Raw genomic sequence first — 23,125 nt, forward strand, 5'->3', positions numbered from 1 at the left:
ATTCAGCTATAAATAAAAAAAGATTTGTTACTTAAAATATACTATAAATTCTAAATGAAAAATTAGATCGCTGAAAACTAAAATATACAACGCGTACCTTAAGGGATCATTCATAAACCACTTTGACTTATTGGGGGGAGGGAGGTGTTTAGTAAAAATCTACGTTTGTTTACAAAGAGAAGAGGAGAGATTTCGTCTTAAATGGGGCTTCTAGCTTGTGGGGTCGAAATCATGTCATTTCTTTTAGAATGTTTTCTTCAAAATTTTGTATAAGATATGCAATCGAAATTTTGCACAGTTGCTCAAAAAAGTTTCTTCATTATGCGTATGTTTTTTTTTGAAAATCGAATATTATAGAGGGGGTTAGTTTAAGATTGGAGGTTAGAGAAACAGCTTAAGCAAATTTATTCAAACTAGTTTTACACCATAAAGCATCATTTGAAGAATATTTAGTATATTTCCGTAAAAAAATTATATAGAAAAATAAGGCGGTAAAAGAGAATTTACAAGAATTATTTGAAATCAAAAATGTTCTTGAATTTACATAAAGTGCGCAATCTTACGCTAAATTTTCCGTAAATTTTAAGGTGAAAAACTTCCAAATATGAAAATGAAAAAAAAAACAGTCATAGGGGGGAGACATTTTATACCAAGAAAGTATGTTACAAGTTTGAAAAGAATCGCATACGATCGAACGCAAAATCTGCTAGCAAGACGTTTCAAGTCGAAGCATACTGTTGAATCTAAGGTGGGGCACAATGTCCGTACAGTGACTGTTACAGGCGCGTAGCCAGAGAAAATTTTCGGGGTGGGGGGGGGGGGGTGGTGGTTTAGAACATGGTGATAAATCAACACATGTACAATTTATATCACAATGTTTCCCATGGGTTATAATTTTTTGTTTCGGGGGGGGGGGGGGGGGGGGGGGGGTTTGAACCCCTAAAACCCCCCCCTGTGTACGCGCCTGGACTGTTATAAGAAAAATCGTATAACAAAGAGTTGGCTTTGTTTCTCTGGATTTTTATTCTGTAAATAGAGACATAAGCAGTACTACAATTAATTTACTAAGAAGCTACCGAGCATTAGACGTTTTATACGGTTGAAATGCTTGTTTAGTCGAATCAAAACCTTTCATCGAAGGGCTGCCAAATGATATTTTAGGTTTTCTCATTTTTTACCGCACACGACAACTGTCAAACTTGCATAGCAGAAAGAACTTACAAAAAAAAATAGTGTAAGTGATAAAGCTTTTGTGTAGAAAAGTCTTGAATACTTAAAAAAGGAAGGGGGCGGTCTGGCCAGCAGGGGCGCTTTTCCTACCGTCACTAGAAGCTGCGGAGTAAAAAACGTAAAATAATTTCTAAACTCGTCTCACAACTATTCCAATCGGTAGTCATTGTCCTGACGACCTGACAAATAAATTAACGACCGATAGTTGTAGTCATAGACTCAAAATTGGATCTCTTTTCTTCAACCGACTTTGACTGTACCGGTTCCCGGATCCCGGTGTAAAACATATGCATAAAATGTACGAATGTGTCCATGCTTCCTTTATGGAACGAATTACCCTATTAGATACTAGAAAATGTAGTGTATAACGAAAATACTATACACTTTTAGATACGTTTAACTAACGATAAAATTACTATTTCTCCTGTGCAGGACGATTATTTGGACGATACAGGTATATTTGTGCGGGAAACGAAATTCGGCAGTGCAGCAATCAAAAATCTTCTTAAAAACCAGAAAGGTATGAATAAGCATATTCTAGTGTAGAATAATTTTTAACAAGTAGATAATCTATTTCGAATTAATCGTAGTCGTACAGTCGTATTTTTTTTTTCAACAAAACAGTATCTCGTTCTGACTAAAGGAACAAACAGCGGACTTCGAGTTGAAAAAAAAATTGAGCGTCGATTAATTTTTTACCTAAAATTTATGCTGAAATGTTCTAGAGATTGGTATTAAATTTGATCGGTCGAATATCAATATTGATATGATTAAAAGTATTTTAGTCTGACATGATACTGTTACAGCATTATAATCAAATTTGAATGAATAAATGGTTTTAAATAATCACCAAATTCAAACAAAAAAAAGCATACAATTCATAAAAAGCATGTAATATAGCAAGTTACATTTTTAAAGGTTCAAAGTTGAACCAAAAAATGCACTGTATTTACCAAATTCCAACTAGGAAATTCACTCATTCTAGCGTAGAATAGTCATAGTACCTAACTAGAACTTTCCCCCCGAATTTGCTTTCTCTTGATGATGCCATGATGATGATGGTAGACTCTAAATTGTCCATTGGAATAACCGTACAACTAGATCCGGCAGAGCAACGAACCCCGCCCATCATACCGTGGGGTCAGATGTTACCATCGAAGACGGAGCAAAGCTTACCCAAATACCCGGTCGATATGCGTCCCACCGACGGATCCTGGGAAATCGTCAACGGAACCCGGTACAAGTTTTTCGTTTTCTCCGCCTACTACGATCGACGTGACGGAAAGCTGGTGCGTGTGATCGGAGCAACGAAGACTCGTGGTCCGGAGAAGGTGTGGTGCCGATTTTGGTATCAAACAGGACTCAACAGCACCAAGTTCCGATCGGCGTCGGTAATGGCGAGAGTGAAGGTAAGTTTGTCTACTTTCGCAATAATGACCCAAGTAATTTCGGCCTATTTTTGCTTCATTTCACAGATCATTCGAGAAAATTGGAATTTGAAATACAGCGCATGCTTCATTCTGTGCCCGATTCGTGGTCCATTTCCAGAGATTCCGTATGCTGTTAGCGTAGTTAGCAAAATAAGAGCCCCGCCGGGAAATGTTCTGTTGCTTAGAAATACCGATAACGTAAGTGCATTGTCATGAAATTGTAGTGAAACTGCAACTGTTTAGTTGTTCATTTTTAGGATGCAGATTTCAACAATCGAACGTTCAGTAATATTCCGAACAGCATTGGAGTTTGTGTGAAACCTCTGCATTTTAATTATGATCAGGTAAGTGAGGAACTTTCGTTAAATCAGATACCAAATTTTTCTACTGACGGAAGCAGGATTGGTTTTCTTCGAGATTTGTCATGAGGACATTGAATAAAACTATTGATTTTCTATGATTTGTATGATTGATACTTTATACTTTTTACGGATGTTGGTAAAGTTTTACTGATTTTCAAACAGCAGAACATTCAGTAATCAGTTCATGAAAAGTTTCATTTGCGAAATGATCGGTAAAGTTGCATTTAACTTTGATCTGTTATAATTCTAACGTAAAGTATTGTTCATCGTTCAATTCCGACATTCGACGAAACTAACAGAATAATCCTCAAACATATAAACGTCTTAATCTTCGAAGTATTACTGTTTTTATCTTCTTTTTTTTTGGTTTTTGTTGTAGATCTTTAAAAGGGAGGAGCTAACTAAACATTTTTTCAAAATAATTAATCTATTCATGAATGGTTTATACTTGCAATCTTTCTTTTCTTTCGATTGTCATCGTTGGTGTTTCAATTTCAGTAGAATATGATGTCTTCAATCATTTTATTAAAGTGCTGGAATGAAAGGTTGATATAGGCTTACCGTCAGGAATCAGTATGATCTATTTTAGTCTTTCTTTGTTTATTTTTTATCGTTTATTTATAAACGGCTTTAGCCTAGTTGTGGTCGTTCGTCGGTTTTAGTTTTTCTCTTATAGGTAGAAAGGATATGCAATCACTGCACAGTGGTCCGAAATCAGAAATTAACGTGACAAAAATATTTTCACTATTAAATATTAGTTTTTTTGTAGTTAGCGTCTTCACAAAAGTTGTTTATAATCAAATGGCGCTCCTTTTGATAAAAAAAAGTTACTAGGGTGGTCTCCTTAATTAGAATGAAATCTGAAAACTAACTTTCTTAATCGAACTCAAAAATGATTTTGTTGTACAATAAAGTTGTAGAAAATTTTATTTTGAACAACTTTGCTAAAAACACCTCTCTAGCTTTTCATTTGATCGAGTTACATACATTTTCCCGAGTGGGTGGCTCCTGAAAAATCACTTTTTTTGTTTTAACTTTTTTGTGAAACGTTATATGGAGAAGTTGTTTTCAAAAGAGTTGTTGAACTAATTATTGCGCACAATTTGCAGAACCAAGCTTTTTCATATGAGCTACCAGTAAAAAGTTATGATTGTTTTTTCAGCAAAATATAGTCAAGCTTAAAATATCAATATTCATTAGATGTCAGATCGATAAAAATATATCCCTATGCGGTTTCTGAAAGGTCATAATATAAGTAAAAATTCAAGAGAAATTTGGAAGGGTGTTATTTATTTAACTTGTTTCAATTAGTCTTGATAATACCCTAAAAAACTCAAAAACATTGCATAACTGCATAACTCTTTAACGTATCAACATACTTTCTTCAGCAAAATAATAGTATCAAATTAGTTCTACAAGTGTTCCATACACCGTCCATTCGAGAAATGAGACACACAAAAACTATAACCGAAAATAGATAGAAGAACAAATTTTAATTAACTAATTACCAAAATAACTGATTCAATTAATTTTGATTCCGTTATCGCAATAATCGTATCGTTAACATTCAAATTAAAATATAGGACTACAGTTAATGGTGGTTTGGTATGTATTGTATAAATAAAACAATGAGTTATTTTAGTATCTAAAACTAAATTTGCTTGTTAGTGTAAGTCTTCTGAACTTCTCATATTTTGTTTGTTCGACAATGCCAAGATAGGGTCTAAAGTTAACAGCTTGAAGTTTTTGAAGATATTTTTAAGATTAGTTAAAATAAGTTAAAAAAATAATACCCTTCCAATTTTCTCTTAAATTTTTACTTATATTATGACCTTTCAGAAACCGCATAGGATATATTTTTATCGATCTGGCATCTAATGAATATTGATATTTGAAGCTTGACTATATTTTTATGAAAAAACTATCATAACTTTTTACTGGTAGCTCACGTGAAAAAACTTGGTTCTGCAAAACAACTCGTAGATCTTGCACCACGGTATCCCACCGTTACATAATGCCATCGTTATCCGTGAACATTTGGCTATAAAAGAAACGAATACCATTCAGCAACCGCCGAATTCATCTGATTTTTCTCCCTGCGACTTTTTCCTATTCGGGTGACTCAAGAAACTGCTCCGTGGAACGCGTGGAAGCACCCAAGATGAGATTATGGAAAAATCGCAGATGGTTCTGATGGCCATACCGAAATCTGAATATGATAAATGTTTCGAGGATTGGATCAAGCCGTCGACACAACCTGCCACTCACTTTTAAAACTGTATCGTAAATTTAACTACCCCTCAGTAACTCGTAATGTCAAAATGAGATGTTGGGGAATATGTTTGGAACTGGCAACACAGGTTGATAAACTGTTGATTTTAGAATAACGATATCCCCTTGGTTACGTTTGTTGTTCAATTGAAAAATGTGAATAAAACCAAACGAATCAATAAATATTTTACCGCGGTTTTATAGCATGTCGCAAAAGAAGAAGACGAAATTGCAAATATAAATTAAACTGGTTAGCTTATGTTCCATTTAACAGTTTTTGTTAAAAAGGCTGCAAAATCGTCTGCTTATGCGCCTATGATTGGAAATCTAAGTAAGTGGACGACCTTTATGATAGGAAAATCAACAAAAGGAGATGAAATTAGGGCAGTGTGCCTTATTAAACACATCTTTAAATGAAAATAGAGATGAAAAATAAGTTAGCTTGACGAATTCTTCTCTTGAAAAAAGTCCATCTTTGAAGTCTATCAATTCTGTTGAACAATGGAAAAACAATGGAAATAAAAAAAATGTTAAAGCCATCCAATGGAAATAAAAAAATGTTAAAGCCATCCAAATTCAGTCATTGAAATCACGACACTCGAATTTGATACGATCGAATATGGTTAATGATTTCACAAAATAATAACAAAAACTCGTACGAGAGAAATAAGACGAAAAATTAAAACGATCTAGACGACTTAGGTCAACTTAACTAAAATACATTCTTAGTGAAGAAGTATTTTTGATATGACAAGGTCTTTCTTGAGTCATCTCTATATTTCAACGAATAGATTCATAAAACACAAATAATCCAGATGTCCCTCTAATAACCGTAATTCGCCTTTGTGCTCTTGTCTCTTTATTTTTTAATCTAGCCAACATACTTAAACCGGTCTAAATCGTCCTAACGTCGCGGTTAGCATTCTTCATAACATTTTTGAGTCGCAGCATGTAATCGATTGACCGAAAATTTATTTATTCATATTTCTAGGGTACCTTGGTAACTATTTTGTAGCAACCAGAACAGTGTTGCTTAAGAATTTCATATTTATCATTAACAAGGGGTCGCAATATTTGAGGTTACAGGCGGTAAATCGCTCACGGATACCTTTAATCCGATTTTCCTTTGGAGTGTCTTGTATTTTCAATTTTATGAATCAATTCCGGGAACTCTTTGATCAAGGTAGTATTCTTGCACAGGGCGATGTATTCAAATAAAAATGTTTGTTTTGTTTGTTTTATTAGTGGCTTGAACTGCGCGATGAAATGAATTGCAACGCAATAGCTCTAATTAGATGAGCGACTTCCATCTACTTGAACGGACTCACGTGTTTTTAGTTTCCTACATAACTGCTTTCTTAGATTCTGCCCCTTTACACAGAATTCAGGAGCAAGGGACTTATTTTGAAAGCGGGTAACAATTCATCGCCATGCATCAACGAACAGGAGTGTAACATCAGAACGTTTAGCATTCATTGTACAGTATCTGTTTTTGTATTGTTCTTCGTCAAGGCACAAATCTTCGATGAACATGGGAAACGTGCCATCTAAGCCATTATGTTCTGATTACCAAATCACCCAATACCGCATAAGCCTGGCAAAACGTACTTACGAAGCGCACTTGCGTTCGAGTTTTTGGTCTGGAGTTAATATGCGCGGCATGTACGGAACCTCACACTCTTCTTGGCACCGGAAACGATATGTCTGCCAGCGGAAATTTCGCCGTAAACATTCGACTGTCACTGCTCACGATTTCCATGCCGCCAGCATTGCATATCGGAATCTTAACGCTGTCTTATGTTCTTCGGGTCCAATCTGACTTGCGTCGTAACCCTCAAGGATTTTGGAATTTCGGTAATTCTAAATGGAAAACATCAAATATACCTTCTAATGTCTATAATGAAGAAGTGACAGCATCTTGTATAGCGTTGTGAACTGTTCGCAAAGCACTTTACTTCTGCACACTTAAAAAAAATCCCTGTGATTTTACATCTTAAAAGATGCACATAAATAGAGCGTCGCTGTTCACGTGGAAGAACATTTAATATTGTGACATGAAATTCGTTGAAATAAAAAAAAAATACTGATAGCAACCGCCGCGACTTGAACCGAGAATCATTGGATCGCAAGTACGTATGTTAATCGACTGAGCTACATAAGCATACATCTGCTTGGTTGGTAAAAAGTGCATTTAAATTCATACAGTCGCACATGCTAGCAGAATGCAAGTTACAGTCGAAACTAGTAAAATTCAAGCTATTCTAACATTAAGTCATTACAAATGAAATTTTCCGTCATTTGACCAATTAGGTCTTTATGAATTACATCGTATGAGAAATCAAGTCACCTGTAATATTCAAATTTTTTTGGTGTGTGTGTTTACTTCCTGCTCAGCACCCAACTCTGAGTTGACCCCAGCATTAACTACATGTTTCCAGTGTTCAAAATGGAGACATTATTTGAAATTATCGTCAATTAATTAATCCTCCGTCGAATCGCTAGCTGTTTCAACTAACGAGCATGGCAGTTAGTGCTCGCATCTCATCCGACACAGTCAGCGTTGCCAAGTTGCCAGATTTGACTGGCAAATGCCAGATTTTTCTCGCTTTGCCAAACACTCAAACTAACCAGATCTTTTGCCAAGATTTTCCAAATTTTCCCAGATTTTTCAAATTTTCTCAGATTTTCCAAATTTTCCTAGATTTTGTCAGATCTCACTAGATCTTTACGGTTTTGGCCTGTATACGATAGGTGAGGAGACCTTTTTTTGGCTCACTGTAAATGAAGCCCGGCAAAAATTTCATTGTATATAGTAGACCCAGACAAATCCAGATAAATTTTTGAGTATTGACAGATGTTTGAAAAAATAACCTGGCGACTCGGGACACAGTACAAAATCGCTTATAGTCGAGACGATAGAAACAAAGAAGCCAATACAGTGTAGTGAACAATAGAGTGTACGAAATGGACGAATACGATTTAACAAAGCCTGAAACTTGTCCCACAAGACCAAATAAAAATTGTATTGATTTCAAGCGCTGCAAAGTTAGACCAACAACAAACGAAATTGAAATCTTACTTAAAGAACAAATGCATCTAGACGCTAATAATGTAACTGAGATTCAATTCTACAAGGCGTCTAACTGTGTGTACATTATGTTTAAACGTGAAAGAGATGCAATTGCATACGCTTCGGTTACCAACGAGGTGCACAGCGTTGAGTGTGACAACATTAAATACACAATCCCAGTACGGTGAAATTCTTTCCATCGAAAGGAAAGTATGGCGAAATTTTTCCCCCGGCATCCGGAATGGCGTGCGAGTGGCACGTTTGCATTTACGTAAGGCAAATCTATCATACATCATTTGTGGTCAAGATGGGACACAACCGTGTAAAACGCTGATTACCTTTGAAAATCAACAGTGTCAGTCATGTCAGTTTTGTAATCAACCTGCACACTACGGTAAACCTTGCATTGGAACAGTGAAAAGGACAGCTTCAACCGTTAGCTAGTGAACCTAGTACTTCTGCTTCAAAAACGCTTCCAATATCAAACCAGCAATCAACTGCAATCAATGTGCAAGGCACATCTACAGCAACGAGCATAAGACTACGAACAACAGCGAGATAAAAACGGAATCCATCTATAATTGTTCTTGCGAATCATACGCATTTACCAATGGATCAAGAGTGCCACAGGGTAGTAATCTGGGTCCCCTGAATTTCATACTTTTGTAACTAGATTTTCTCTACGAACACCCCTTTGTGGGTGTTGAATATTGTCGCATTAAAGATCCTCTCCCATTAGTCGCAGCTCGATGTGTCGGTAGAGCTATGAGGTTAGGGCAGGTCTGCAACAAAAGTAAGGGAGAGAAACCGGTGAATCTGCGTTCACCCAACAAACGCACGGCGCACCCAAACACTCTTCACGTCTAGGGTGAAGACGCTGATTTGAGTTGTGACAGGTATCAGACTCACCTCCTCCGTCTGCTCTCGTTGGTACAGGACTCGTCGTGATGGATACTGCTCTTAGCACGTGGTTGAGTGCCGACACTTCGACGAAAATATACGCTATTTTCGCCCCACTATCACTTCTTAATGACTGGTACGAACTTCGCGGTCAACGGGCGGTGTACGACCGTCCTTCGTTTGCGATTAAAACACTTCCGGAAAACTAAATGAATAGAGAAAAGACTTTAGACGAGGAATGCTTTTTCTCGATGTTCACTCTCTTACAGTTCACTCTAGAAGATCCGAAGATTCCCAATCTCGGCTTGATCTCCCTGAACCGTATCGCGCGTGATCGATCTGTCAACTGACAGCGGTTGACGTTTATGCCATCGTAGAATCTGAGACAAACCACTAACGGCAGCTGATGATGGGATATGGGGATGCATATACCGCTGACAGACATGTGATTCTCGTACAATGATTTCTGTACAACGCTGTACGCGTACAACGGTGAGGTGACAGACATGTTTTGCGCACAGAATGAATATACAGTGAAACGAAACAACTAGAAACTTAGCTTAATGCTCCGATGATCGATAGAAACCAAAAATTTTTGCGGTTTGATGTGTATTCCTAGTATTTGATTCATGACATATATAATCAATGCCACTCTGAATTATTAAACTAGTTTTATGTGTGAGTGTTCATCGGATGACAGTTTCACTCATATCACATTTTATTGTTTTAATGTACATTTATGACACGGTTGGTTTTGGGATACTGGACTTTTCCTCCATTGTTTAAATGTAATTAGCATTAGGGAAAATTTGATGTCCATAATTTTGATGTTCTACCGTAACATTCACTGACATCAAATAAAAATGGAGGAAACATGAAAGGCTTTTAGAACTAATTTCCGGAACAGTAGCACTATGTTTCATGCAACGAAGTTGAGTTCTTCCAAAAAGGGTATGATTCACCAATTTTTTTTTGTCGACCTTTGCAAAATCCACATAATCATAATTTTCTTTTTCAACTTTTATATAAGAGCGCGTAAACTTTTAACATTGAGCCTCATAATAGTATCTAAATCTATGATAGTTTTAGTTTTTAATTATCAGAAATGGCATGGCACACACATTTTCAAGAAAAATGCTATCAACGTAACAGTTTATTCATTACGAAATTTTCATAAAAAGGATTATGTTTATCATAAAGCTGATTTTAAAACCTTCTTGAATTTAAATCATTCCGAAATAGATATGACATAGGTTTGATGCTTCATTTTTCTTCATATCTAAAAAATAGTCTAGTAGGTTGGAGTATAATCTCATAATGGTTTTATTAGGAGTTTGAGGAGTTTAAAGTTGTTATGCTATATTAATGAAGTAACACTGAAAACTACTACAAGTATTTATTATATTGAATTTGTTACTTGTTACGTGTTCTACTTCAGTTTACCCACACTGAAAGACATGATTCGCTGTTCTCTATTCATACCCGAAATAAGACTCTTTCTAAGTAATTTAATAACAAGTTTTCTTTCTATCCAACGGCATATCGATATAAGACAGAGTAATTAGAAGATTTAGAGTTTCCAGAAGTGAATATATAGGATCAGTATGATAAATGGAATTACATTCAAAATATGAATCATTATGTTTTTAAATTCATTTCAACAAAAATTTTACTTGTTATTGAATAGAAAACAATTATTTAATAGTGCTGATTTTATGTACAAATATGAATATATTGTTTTCCTTATTTGTATTTCAAAACTTCACCAAATTCATGAAGATTTCTTGGTTTTACTGCTTTTTGAAAATATGCTACAACGTTGATAAAGTATATAAGTTTTATGTTGCTTGTTAGCATTTTAAATTTTTTTTTTCAAAATAAAACGAAGGTTGTTTACTGTTCGATACTCAGAAGAACGAAATATTGTTTCGTGAGTTCACCATCGCTCGCCAATGGCGCTGGTAGCAGTAAACAGAGATGTGATTTTGCACAGTACAACGATAAATGACCGGAATCATCGTTGTATCATGATGCTCGCGTGATACCACCGTGATTCAGGGTGATAGATATGTGATTTCATGGCGTACACACGGAACGACCGAAATTAGCTCTGCGCCTAATTCGTATTACTGTTTTTGAATTAGTTGATTTTAACAACAAAATTTCCAAAATAACTATAAAATTAGTTAAAATTTAGAATTTACTGTGCTGAAAAAAATTCTTATTTTTAGAGAAAGTGTTTAGTTGGCGAATATTCTGGACACAAACCAGCAATATTTCAATCCAACACGAAATTCTCATTGACAACTAATTTCGTTATTAAAATCAGAAACTTTGATTCTATTTATCTATCACCGTCATTACTGAAGGACAGCAGTGTCAAAGCAAAACAATCCATTAAAAAGCTAAAAAGGACAGTCTTATTGAAACTGCTTGAAAATTGTTTTGATGTTTTTCGCATGTGTTCGATATATTTTTATTTAAATTTCTAAACCGATATGTAAAAATGTCGTAAACTGTTAGTGGAAATCGTATTTATTCAGAATTAGTGCGCACTTGAAGCGATTGTGCGTAATAATTAGTTTTTACGCGGAACCGTGAAGTGAATTTCGAATGTTTCACTCTAATTGTGATGAAGGTTTTTGTATCTTCAAACCTTCCGAGCTGCGCCGTCCGGTGTACTACTTATATTCGGTTTTTGTTTTCCGAGTGCTCAAAGTTTTCAGTGAGAATGAAAAAAAAACAGTGATTTAGAAGAAAAAAAATTCAAAAAGATGTTTATGTTTCGTTTATGTCTTTTTCTCCAATACAACATCGTATTTATACCTGCTAATATAGAAAAGACAACCGCGTCTGAAATTTTGTCGGCAGTAGTGTGCCATCTAGTGGCTAGTAGTCATTACGGTGTTACCGTTTCGGTGACAGGGCGCCATGTAGCTGCAGATTGCAGAAGCCAATTCAACCATTCATATTGGTTGAAAATAACATTTTATTTCTTTAATTCAACTAAAAAATTAGTTGAATGGAAATAAAATGTGCCTTAGCTAAGAAATGACAGCACGTTTAATTTGTGAATTCAACTAAAAAAAATAGTCATTCCAACAAATATTTTATTATTATTAAGGTAATGAGAATAAAAAATCTAAATTAGCAAAAGTAAGATTTTTTTAGTTGTCTCAAAAAATAACTAACTAAAATCAGCACATCAACTAAATTTTTCGCGAAAATGCTGATTTCGGTCGTTCCGTGCAGTGATCCCGATATCACATGTCATAAGCATAAGATCGATTGGATGGGAATAGGATCGTGAGTTTACGGTTTTGGCTTGTCCTTGCCTGCCAGTCACCTCCTCGTTGAATCCACCGAAAGGAGATTCAAGTGCCTGAATGCACCAGGCAGCACCGAGCGCTGAGCTAATGATAAACTCGTCGATCTCCTCACTCAGAATAACTACACTTTTTTTGATGATGTAGCTGGAGACTGGATGTAAACTCACATTTGATGACGATCTCAAACTTTATTTAATTGAATAGCTTCGTGGAATGATGTCGCACAAATCAGCTAATCATTAGCATCGGTAAATACGCTGTAATGACATTTCACAGGAAGAGCGATCCGATCATCTTCAGCTACAGCATTGATTGATTTAGATTACCTTTAGCTCCCATAGACGAAGTAAAAATATTAAGAAATTTAAGCAGTGAACCTGATGTGGACCCTTACTTTAGAGTTCATATTTAAGATGTGTCTACAGGGTCCGGCACTCGAAGTGTAACCAATTAAAAAGGCCATAAATTCAGTTTGGAAAATTACTTTTACTTAATTCAAAGTACAAAATGTGTAAAAATAATACAAAATTCAGAATCAATTCACTTTTGCTCGATATGACCACCTTTTGTCTGACTTGATGACTTGAGAGAGCGAAGGAGTTCCTTCGTTTGGCCGAATGTGACTTGCAGGTCTTTTGGCCCACTCGCGGACAATAACTTCTTTCAGCGCCTCGAGACTGGTGTATCTTTTAGTTCGGACTTTGCTCTCCAAAATGGCCTAAAGAGAATAATCCATTGGATTCGCATCTGGTGAATTCGAGAGCCATTGTGTGGACGTGATGAAGTTCGGAACGTTGTTTTTCAGCCATTCTTGGTTCACTCGAGCTTTGTGAGACGGTGCCGAGTCCTGCTGAAACGTCCATGGTCTGCCACCGAAATGTTTGTCTGCCCACGGCTTCAAAGCAACCTCCAGAATACTTTCCCGATAATATGTCGCATTTACCTTGACGCCATGCTCGATGAAAACGATTGGAGAGCGCCCATCTGCGGTTACAGCGGCCCAAACCATTATCTGTTGCGGGTGCTGCCTCCTGGTGGCCAATCGATGACTCAAATTCTCGTATGAACTGTCGGTCAAGTACACCCTATCGTTTTGAGAGTTTACGAATTGCTCAATTGGAAAAATTTTCTCGTCAGAAAATACAATGTTCGGAAATTGACCGCTTTCGGCCAAACGAAGCAACTCCTTCGCTCTCTCAAGTCATCAAGTCAAGGCAAAAGGTGGTCATATCGAGCAAAAGTGAATTGATTCTGAATTTTGTATTATTTCTACACATTTTGTACTTTGAATTAAGTAAAAGTAATTTTCCAAACTGAATTTATGGCCTTTTTAATTGGTTACACTTCGAGTGCCGGACCCTGTAAAGATTGAAAAAAATAATGCAATTTCATAGATAAGTGCTAGTTAGATTTCACCAATACTATTTTTGCAGGAGCTCGCAATACTAGACATATTAAAGTTATTGAAGTATTAAATAGTTTAATTTAGTCAAAATAATCAACTTGGTAATTGTTTTGTTTTTCCTTTGCAGGCCATTTATTTACTAGAGTTCCTGGAGCTGAACAATCTGCTAGGGGTGTCGCATTTCACATTCTATAACCACACGATTGGGCCAAAGGCTAGCTGCATTCTGCGGCACTACATCAGTGGCGATTTGCCGCCACTGATCTTTCCACAATCTAACACAAAAAGTCACCCTTTGAGTACCGACCCTAGCAGCAGGAATGAGGTGCTGCAGAACGACAATACAGCGTACCAGAAGCCGAAGATGACTGTAAATATTTTGCCATGGAATTTGCGAATGCGATCTCAGAAGGAGATCCGTACCGAAGGGTTGTTTGCATCATTGAACGATTGCCTATACAGGAGCATGTACAGGTACTTGAGCGCAAAGATCCGGATGGTAATGAATTGTAAACTAATAATTTCCTCTTCCTTTCTTTCCAGATACTCACACGTTGCACTAATTGATTTAGATGAATTTATTATACCACACCACAACGACACTTTAATCGACTTAATCAAGTAAGTCCCGTTGCCGTTGATGTTTTGCAGGGGTTTAACCTTCAGTTTCTTTTTTTCTCCTAGCTGGCTTTCCAAGCGAATCAATAGCAGGAACACGGGAGCTTATTCGTTTCAGAATGCTTTTTTCTATTTACAATTCGCTGACGATAATCTCGTTTTCGAGGATAATTCCGAGCAGGCCAACCTACGGGCTGCACTTACAACGCAACGAAAGACGAGACGCCGCTCGAAGCTTCATCCTCAGAAACAACGCTCAAAGTACATCTGTCGCCCGGAAGCAGTGATTGAGGCGGGCAATCATTTTGTATGGGAGTTTTGTCCCGGTCGAGGATCGCTCAATGTCCCTGCCGATGCAGCGATTCTGCATCATTACCGAGTATGGCTTTTGATGTCAATGCTGAAAAGTGATACTACTTCATCGGTTTTCCATTTTTTTCAGGTATGCGAATTCGGTGGCGATGACTGCATCAAATCACCTTCGGTAGTTGACCGAACAGCTCATCGTTACTCCAAACGATTGCTGGACCGGGTCGGAACTGTTTACAACTATCTTAAGGATTCATGCGATCTTCCAGAAATCCCAAGAGCTCCCACGAAACCACCACCGACACGAAAAAAACAGCTCAAAGTACGAGTACCAATCCGGCCGGAATCGCTTGCAAGCTCTAAAGCTGGCAACACTGTAGATAGCACTAAACTGAATGCCAGCAGCTACCACAGCAGCAGTAGCAATAGGAGCACTTTCGCCGGCTCCTTAATAAAGGTGATATCGAACCGTCGTGTTTAATGGACAATTTCGCGAGCAATGAAGACGATGTTTTTATACACAATGGCATAGACGAAAGAACAACTCAAGAAACTGGATTGTTTGTTCGAATACTTTTATTGGAATATCCAGTAAAACTGTTGCCGTGGTTTTATTAGTAGCGTATAGCTTGGGGGAAAAATATTACGAAACATAACGAATGGTAACGACACAATCTTTAATTTTATAACGAAGCAGAAACATAAAATACGACAAATATTATTAGCTTCTAGCCAACGGGTAGAACGCCTCTTCAGCCTACTGCGATTATAGGCACAATGCTCACTTGTAGAACATTCCTAGGGCGGTTGTATGCAATTAATGGCCTACTATTATATTGCTTATTTGATCACTTGTTACACACACTTGATGTAACGTACTCTTTATTCCAAACCATTTATGTAATGAAGCAAAATCAAAAATCAACTGTTATCACATTGTGTTCAACGATTACGTACCATCTTTGTAAGAGGATCGATGATGTTTGAGAATTTGAACACGGAAGATTTTTGCAATAAAATCGAAGATCTCGATGTAGAAATGAGCTCCACTTGCTTGTCTATTGAAACCATAACCATATTCAAGAATACTACAGCTAAATAGAGGAGAAATAGAACACGGCATATCACTACATTTATGTTTTAGCTTTAGTTATGTTGTGTGCAACTCGCGTTTCCGAGCTGCAAGGGGCTGGAAAATCGATAGAAGACCACAAACACTTCTTATCAAATCAAAGCAAGCATCTGGGGAAGATGGGGCAAAACATAACATTTGGCCAAAACGAGGATTTCAATTTTCAGCTGTAGAATACTAAGCAGTTTTTTGATAATGTGTTGGTGCATAACAAAATGTTTGGTAAAGAGGAATATTTTTTTATGTTTTAAATAGATTATACGCGAATTTCTTTGTAATTAACTGAAGATATTGGTTAAAAGCAATAATAAAAAAAATAGCTCTTACGATTCTGTAGTTATGGGACGGAGATAGTTTTTGTTTATCAGTGTGTGTTGCCGCCATTTTCCCTACATGCATAATACATAGCTCAAAACAGATACTATAACAGAATAGTTTATGGAAAACACGAATTAAACGGGAATGGTCGCATGTCAAATATGTTGCATAGCATGAATTGATGCAATTAAGGTGCAAAATGCATATGGCTAGTGGGCTATTGGAATGTACAAGGAAATATACGATGAACATTTTTAGAGGAAGAAATCATAACTGGTTCGATTCATTCTAGGATATCACAAATTTCCTAACGAATACGATTGCGCCGCAATGAAGGTGCCTTAAAATATATTTGTATGTAATAAAAGTAGATGGGTTATGTCAGAGACATAGCTGAATGACGTAAATACGAATAAAGTTAACACGTATTTCCACACTTCCGAATATCTAAAATCGAATATTGAATACCGAAAAGTTCTTCATTAATTAATTTTCTGATATTAAAAGTCAACTTCGCAGACTAGAATGGATGAAACGTGTTCATTTTTACATTGTATAGGTATTCGAACCCTGTTGGTAACGCGAAAATGAGTTTTTCTCTTTGTTACTAGTTGATACTAAACATTTTAGCAAAACTACAATTTATTTTATTATTTGTGGTTATTTTATCCTACTGAAAATGTTATCACAAATTGCGGATAATATTTCCGATAGCATGGAGAAAAAATTATGTTGTAGGGTTAAGTACCATAAGAGATTTTCACGATTGAGTTCTACCCATTTTTGTGTGGGGTAAATTTTGAAAAAGCGCCCATAGTAAAGTAAGTTGTATTCAAGACAAAACTGCACACTTGGTTTCATCGAAGATGGTTGAACCAATTTCCGAAAATAGCAAACCAATTTAAACACTAACTGTCAAAGCGTTTGTTTGAAGCCAGCCCTAAACCTACTATGGATCCTACTGACACTACGAATCCTTCCAGGTTGGGGGTCGAACATATGACAGTTGGTTGGTTTGGAAGACCAGTGCATTATGCATTGAGCCGCCAACCCGGGTCTTAAGCAGGCGCGTACCCAGAGAAAGTTTCCGGGGGTGGTTTTCATAATATAGGGGAGACCGGGGCTTAATTGGACACTTTTTAGAAATTTGAAAAAAAGAGCAGCCATTAAAATTAGGTTCTTAATCAAGTCATCTCTACCGCATCATCTTTAAGCGTATTATTTAAATCAATCCATATATCGAATTAATTGCAGAATAAGATATTTATGCAATCTGGTTTAACCACGTGTCCGGTCTAGCCCCTGTCTCCCCTAATAGTTTCTTGAGCTTTGGGGGAGGGGTTTGAACCCCGTAAATACCCCCTCCCCCTGTATACGCGCCTTGTCTTAAGTATGATAAACCTTTTGTTTTGCATAGTTTGAGTGACCAATTTGACTGCATACTGATTTTTTAACATGGTGAATATATTTTTTGGAAGCATATATTTTCAAATCGGTGCAACGCAAAAACTGTTCACCGAAAAATCTGATGCCCAAAAAGAAGTCATCGGAGACCAATTTGGTACTCTAAAATATATACCTTGAAATTAAAGTTGAATACTTTAATACCCATCACATGTTGTTAATTTTATTAGTGTTCTGTCAAAAATGAAGAAGCTACTGCTAAAACGGTTAGGAGGTCTTGCATCTGAACGACTTCACTTTCAAAATACCTTTTCTGTAAGTTTCCATTTACCTACTCGTTTTTACACTCTGTTGAATAGGTACTGAGCTACTGAAAAAAAATCAATTTGAAGGTATTTGAAAAATTTTAAGTTGTTGATGAAAAATCGTCATTGGAACACTAGAATATGTTTCTACCTTTAGAAGTTGCTCATTGTGACGTTTCTGGTGATATTCAAAGAACTCAAGTTATGTTGAATTGCGTAATTTGTTTTTAAATTGTTGTAGCTCAAATCCGATAGAGTTAGAGCGCGTCGTGAGTGAAAAATTTTCAATCCGTCAAAATTTTATCAATAAAAATTGTTTCCGTCGGTTATTGAAACATCTAAAAAAGTGAATCGGTAGGCTCAAATTTACACGTTTTTCGGTTTTCGAGGTGTTTGATTTTAGTCCGAACTACTGACAGGATGTCGTTTTGCGTGTTTACAGCGGTGAAACGGATTTCAATTACGCGTTTTATTTGATACAACACAATATTTTGGTTGGTTTTTGCATATTGAAAATAATTTTAATAATTATACACATACAAATCAATCCAACATGCTTCGAGGAATTGAATATTGTGAAATAAACATTACTCAATTATTTAGTTTCAGAGAATCAAAATAAGAGCGTGGGCATACAAGAATTCTCTGGAAAACAGATATTGTACGTAATCACTGAACAGGTGACTTTTGTATGACTATTGAGCGCCGTATGCACTCGTAATACTACAACTTGCTCATCCAAAACTTCCCCGGAACAGGCCTTAAGGTCTACCAACGTTACCGATTACCGATGAGAGTTTCTTGATTATAGTCCATACTCGTTGTGTCTCGATGAATAGATGGAATCATTGTGATGAATTATGAAGAGATGCTGGCTCATCCAAAACTACCTGGAGTGTGAAATAGTGAAATAACAAGATTTTTGTACACGATCCATATTCGTGATATCACACGTAAATTATAGTCTTATTGCGAATGTTCTAAGCCATCCAAAAACTTCCTGGAGGTCAGGCCTTAAAATCTACAATCTCTAACAAAGTGCATTAACGAACTTATCGTTCTCGTTCCATGTTCGTGATACCACATGCAATTAAAAGGATTATTGTGTTTACTCCAGACCATACAAAAACTACCAGGAGATCAGGCTTAAGGGCTGAGGCCAGTAGGTCGCGTAAAACCACGTGGCTTGCTGTGCGTATTACATTTCTCTCCATGCTCTCTCGCAAATGTGCAAAATGACTCTCGATGTGGTCGGGTTGCCAAGAAAGTGAGCGTGAAAATAGCCCTCTAAAATGCCCTAAAAATCGCTGGTCTTAAGATCTACTAGCGTAGCCGTAGACAAAAATTCGATTCTCTGGCGATAGCAGTATGAACAGCATTGAAAAAATATACATAAACTGCTGGATGCTCATGTAAATCTTAAGACCTGTTTTCACGGAAGTTCTCAAATGACTGAGCACATTCCTGGAACGTACATATCAAAATAGACAAGTACGAAATGTATTGCTCTGACAGTATGAACAGCAAACATAAAACAACTCAGGACAATAATCTAAGTAAAGCTTGCTTCAGATAGAATTGGAACAAAGACAATTGCCTATATTTCAGTTATTTTTTATCGAATTCAAGATCTTTTTTTTATACAAATGTAGCGTTTTCTTCATACTTTTAAGAAAAAATACGGATAAAATTATTCATCACGGTTTCGAAGGAATTCTCGAATTTTTCCTATAAAACGGCTCATTAGTTTGCGCACACCTTCTTCGTCCATCGTTTTAGCTATCTTATTCCACCAGGTCTTCATCTGATTGATGTCTTTGACAACCTTTCCCTTTGCCTTGAGTCTCCTCTTCATGATTGTCCAGTATTTCTCAATAGGGCGGAACTGGGGGTAGTTGAGTGGGTTATGGTTTTTCGGAACAAACTGGACCCCTTTCTCTGCATACCATTCTTGAACGACTTCGCTGCAATGACAGCTTGCCAAAACATTACGGGATGGTCATGGGATCTAATGAACGGCAAAATTCGTTTTTGGAGACACTCTTTTTGGTATAGTTCCGATTTCATTGTCTTATTTATAACGAAAACTTTCGTTTTTTTGAAGCAGCTGCAAATGCCCTGTCAAATCATAAATTTTCTTGCAAATTTGTCGCAAAAACAAATTTAAATTTGGCTGGAATATCCCCCCGAGCCGTTGGAAAGTATTATTTTTGACCTGGGATTTGCCCTAAGTCAGCCTTGACATAGGTTTCATCGTCAATCAGAAGACACCCGTCGAACTTGGTCAGCACCTGGTTATATAGTTTCCGAGCACGAATTTTGACCATACTATTCTGTTTTATGGTCTGATTTGGCTGATAGCTTGCTCGATACGACTGGATTCCTTCCCGGAGTCGAGTTCTCCTCACGGTACTATGGGCAGCACCGAATTTTCTGGCCAAATCACGGTCCGACAGATTAGGATTCCTCTTAATCGTCTGCAAAAGTTTTCAAATATGCTTATACCGTACGATATCGCGCCATACGGTATTTCTGGGCAATTTCAGCTGTTTAGCTAGCCTAGATGCAGACCACAATGAATTTTCCAAATAACTGTGCACAATTTTTTCCCTTCTTTCGGCTTCCATGTTGATTGTTTACAAAGTACAGTCGATTTGCGGAATGTCAAAAATCATACGTGAAGCTGATAAAATTCCCGACACGTGGGCGCCAAGAACTTCCAAATCCGTCCACCAGGAGCGCCACAATATGAACAAAAGTTTGTTCCAATTCTGAATGAAGCAAGCTTTAGTTCTTGAATCGTGGATACTCAGATGGTCCTAGATACCTTAGCGCAAGGACGTAGTAAGATTTTTTATGTTATTTATTCTAAAATCAAATTAAATTTTTCGCAAAAAATACCACATACTTAATTTAAGTCCTCCGACTCTGCTCGTAAATTGAGGTTTCAGTGTATATATCCACAATCTAAATTTTAATATACACAGCAAAAAAATATGGTGACGCAAATCCACATATGACACAGTTTATTGTAACGTAATCCTTGAAACGACTGAATTGAACAAGAAAGACGTGTAACGACTGAATTTAACAAAAAAGCAAACGTGTAAATTTACATATTTAGCGCTTAACAATATGTCAGAATGCATTGAATATAAGTCGGTCTCAGAAGACGTAAATTTACACGATTTTTTCCTAAACTCCTTAACTACCCATATATTTACTTCGCGACCCCTATGAAAGAGAATGATGAGTCGTCGTCCTTTCGGAAAGCAGTAGAAACATCAACAGTTCCTCTCTTTCTTACCTTTTATCCTTCCCTGTGAACGATGAAGAATGGGGATGGTAGGCAATGGTGGCTATCATGGTTTTGAAATGTTCAATTTGAGTTGAAATGGTATCAATTTCCAAAATGATTTCCTAAGCAACTCTTGTTGGTCAATCGGCAGAAAACAGACGCAAAGTTCACACAATTAATGTGACACTTTAAGGATATTTCTATAGTGGTTCAAATTGAACTGTTAGGCGTAGATGGCGGTTCAATTTAAACTGCCTTAAGCATTGAAGAGGCGATGGCGGAACGCGAAGCGATCGAAACGAAATAAGTACTTTTTGTACACACCAAAAAAGCCCTAAATGGTTTTAAGTCATCTGCGTAGGCTTATTTACATTATGATAAAAAAAAAATAAAAAGAAAAAAATAAAAATCATTTTAAAATTCCCGCGCTTGTCCAATCGGTAAACTTTTATTTTCTAAACGTTGGCAACACTTTTATACACATTCTGTCAAATTTTGAGGCATATCGTACTATTAGTTTTTGTTTGGCGTCTATACAAAGAAGTTGAAAATTTTTCGTGCGGCGATTTTTATAATGGATGAAAATGTAGAACAACGTGCGTGCATCAAATTTTGTGTTGCAAATGAGTTTAAGTGTTCCGAAACGTTCAAAATGTTAGAAAAGGCCTTTGGTGAATCGTGTCTAGGAAAAACACAGGCATACGAGTGGTATAAACGCTTCAAAGGTGGTCGTACAAGCTTGGATTATGATGAGATCCCTGGCCGCTCAACAACATCTGTTACTGAAGAAAACATTGAATCGGCGAAGCAAATCGTGTTGCAAAATCGTTCTGTACCGATTAGAGAGATTGCTGTGTTGTTGGGCATATCTTATGGATCAGCCGAACACATTTTAACTGATGTTTTGGGTTTGAAACGCGTCGCTTCTCGGCTGGTGCCAAAAAAGCTGAATTTCATTCAAAAACAGCGTCGTGTTGATGTGACCCCTCATTCATCGAATGCATCATAACTGGTGATGAGGTGTGGATCTATGAATATGACGTCGAAACCGCACAACAATCGACCGAATGGCGTTTCGAAGGGGAGCCGTTGTTCTAAATTTTCATCCATAATAAAAATCGCCACACGAAAATTTTTCAACTTCTTTGTATAGACGCCAAACAAAAACTAATCGTACGATATGCGTCAAAATTTGACAGAATGTGTATAAAAGTGTTGCCAACGTTGAGAGAATAAAAGTTTACCGATTGGACAAGCGCGGGAATTTTAAAATGAAAAATCCGGTTCTTTTTTTATCATAAGGTACATCCAGCTCTCAGAAGCAACGCCACTTCGTTGAAGAATAATACCAATAGCAAGGGCCCTAAATTACTATCTTGTGGGTCCCGGGTTGGCGGTTCAATGCATAGGGCACTGGTTTTACAAACCAGCTGTCGTATGTTCGAGCCCCGACCTGGAAGGATTCGTAGCGTCAGTTGAATCGTAGCTGGTTCTGTACAGCTACTGTATAGCTACAGCTAGCTACACACTGGAATGTGAAAGCCAACAAACTCGTTGTAACTGATCTCTTGGTCCAGAATAGAACCACTCACAATTATCTCGAATAATGTCGACGACGCTGAAAGGCTGGATATTCCGCGACGTCGATCATCACTTTTATAAATGATAAACGGCTGTTTCCATATGCAAGGGAACCTAGCTTGCTTAAACAATTGATTGAAAATGATAGTCAATGGTTTTGGTA

General features: G+C 36.9%; 1 protein-coding gene across 1 annotated transcript in view; it reads left to right on the plus strand.

Moving 5' to 3' along the window:
• The window catches only part of LOC131429440 (uncharacterized), a 35,009-nt gene extending 18,356 nt beyond the window's left edge, over positions 1-16,653 (plus strand). Inside the window, exons 4-11 of the mRNA XM_058593554.1 lie at positions 1,663-1,750; positions 2,296-2,639; positions 2,706-2,858; positions 2,918-3,004; positions 14,125-14,471; positions 14,541-14,618; positions 14,682-14,994; positions 15,058-16,653. Coding sequence (XP_058449537.1) covers positions 1,663-1,750; positions 2,296-2,639; positions 2,706-2,858; positions 2,918-3,004; positions 14,125-14,471; positions 14,541-14,618; positions 14,682-14,994; positions 15,058-15,405 — 1,758 coding nt within the window. The 3' untranslated portion in view covers positions 15,406-16,653. The remainder of the gene's footprint in view (positions 1-1,662; positions 1,751-2,295; positions 2,640-2,705; positions 2,859-2,917; positions 3,005-14,124; positions 14,472-14,540; positions 14,619-14,681; positions 14,995-15,057) is intronic.
• Positions 16,654-23,125: the final 6,472 nt, after the last annotated feature.

This window comes from Malaya genurostris, chromosome 2 (genome assembly GCF_030247185.1).
Source record: "Malaya genurostris strain Urasoe2022 chromosome 2, Malgen_1.1, whole genome shotgun sequence".
Taxonomy (NCBI): Eukaryota; Metazoa; Arthropoda; class Insecta; order Diptera; family Culicidae; genus Malaya; species Malaya genurostris.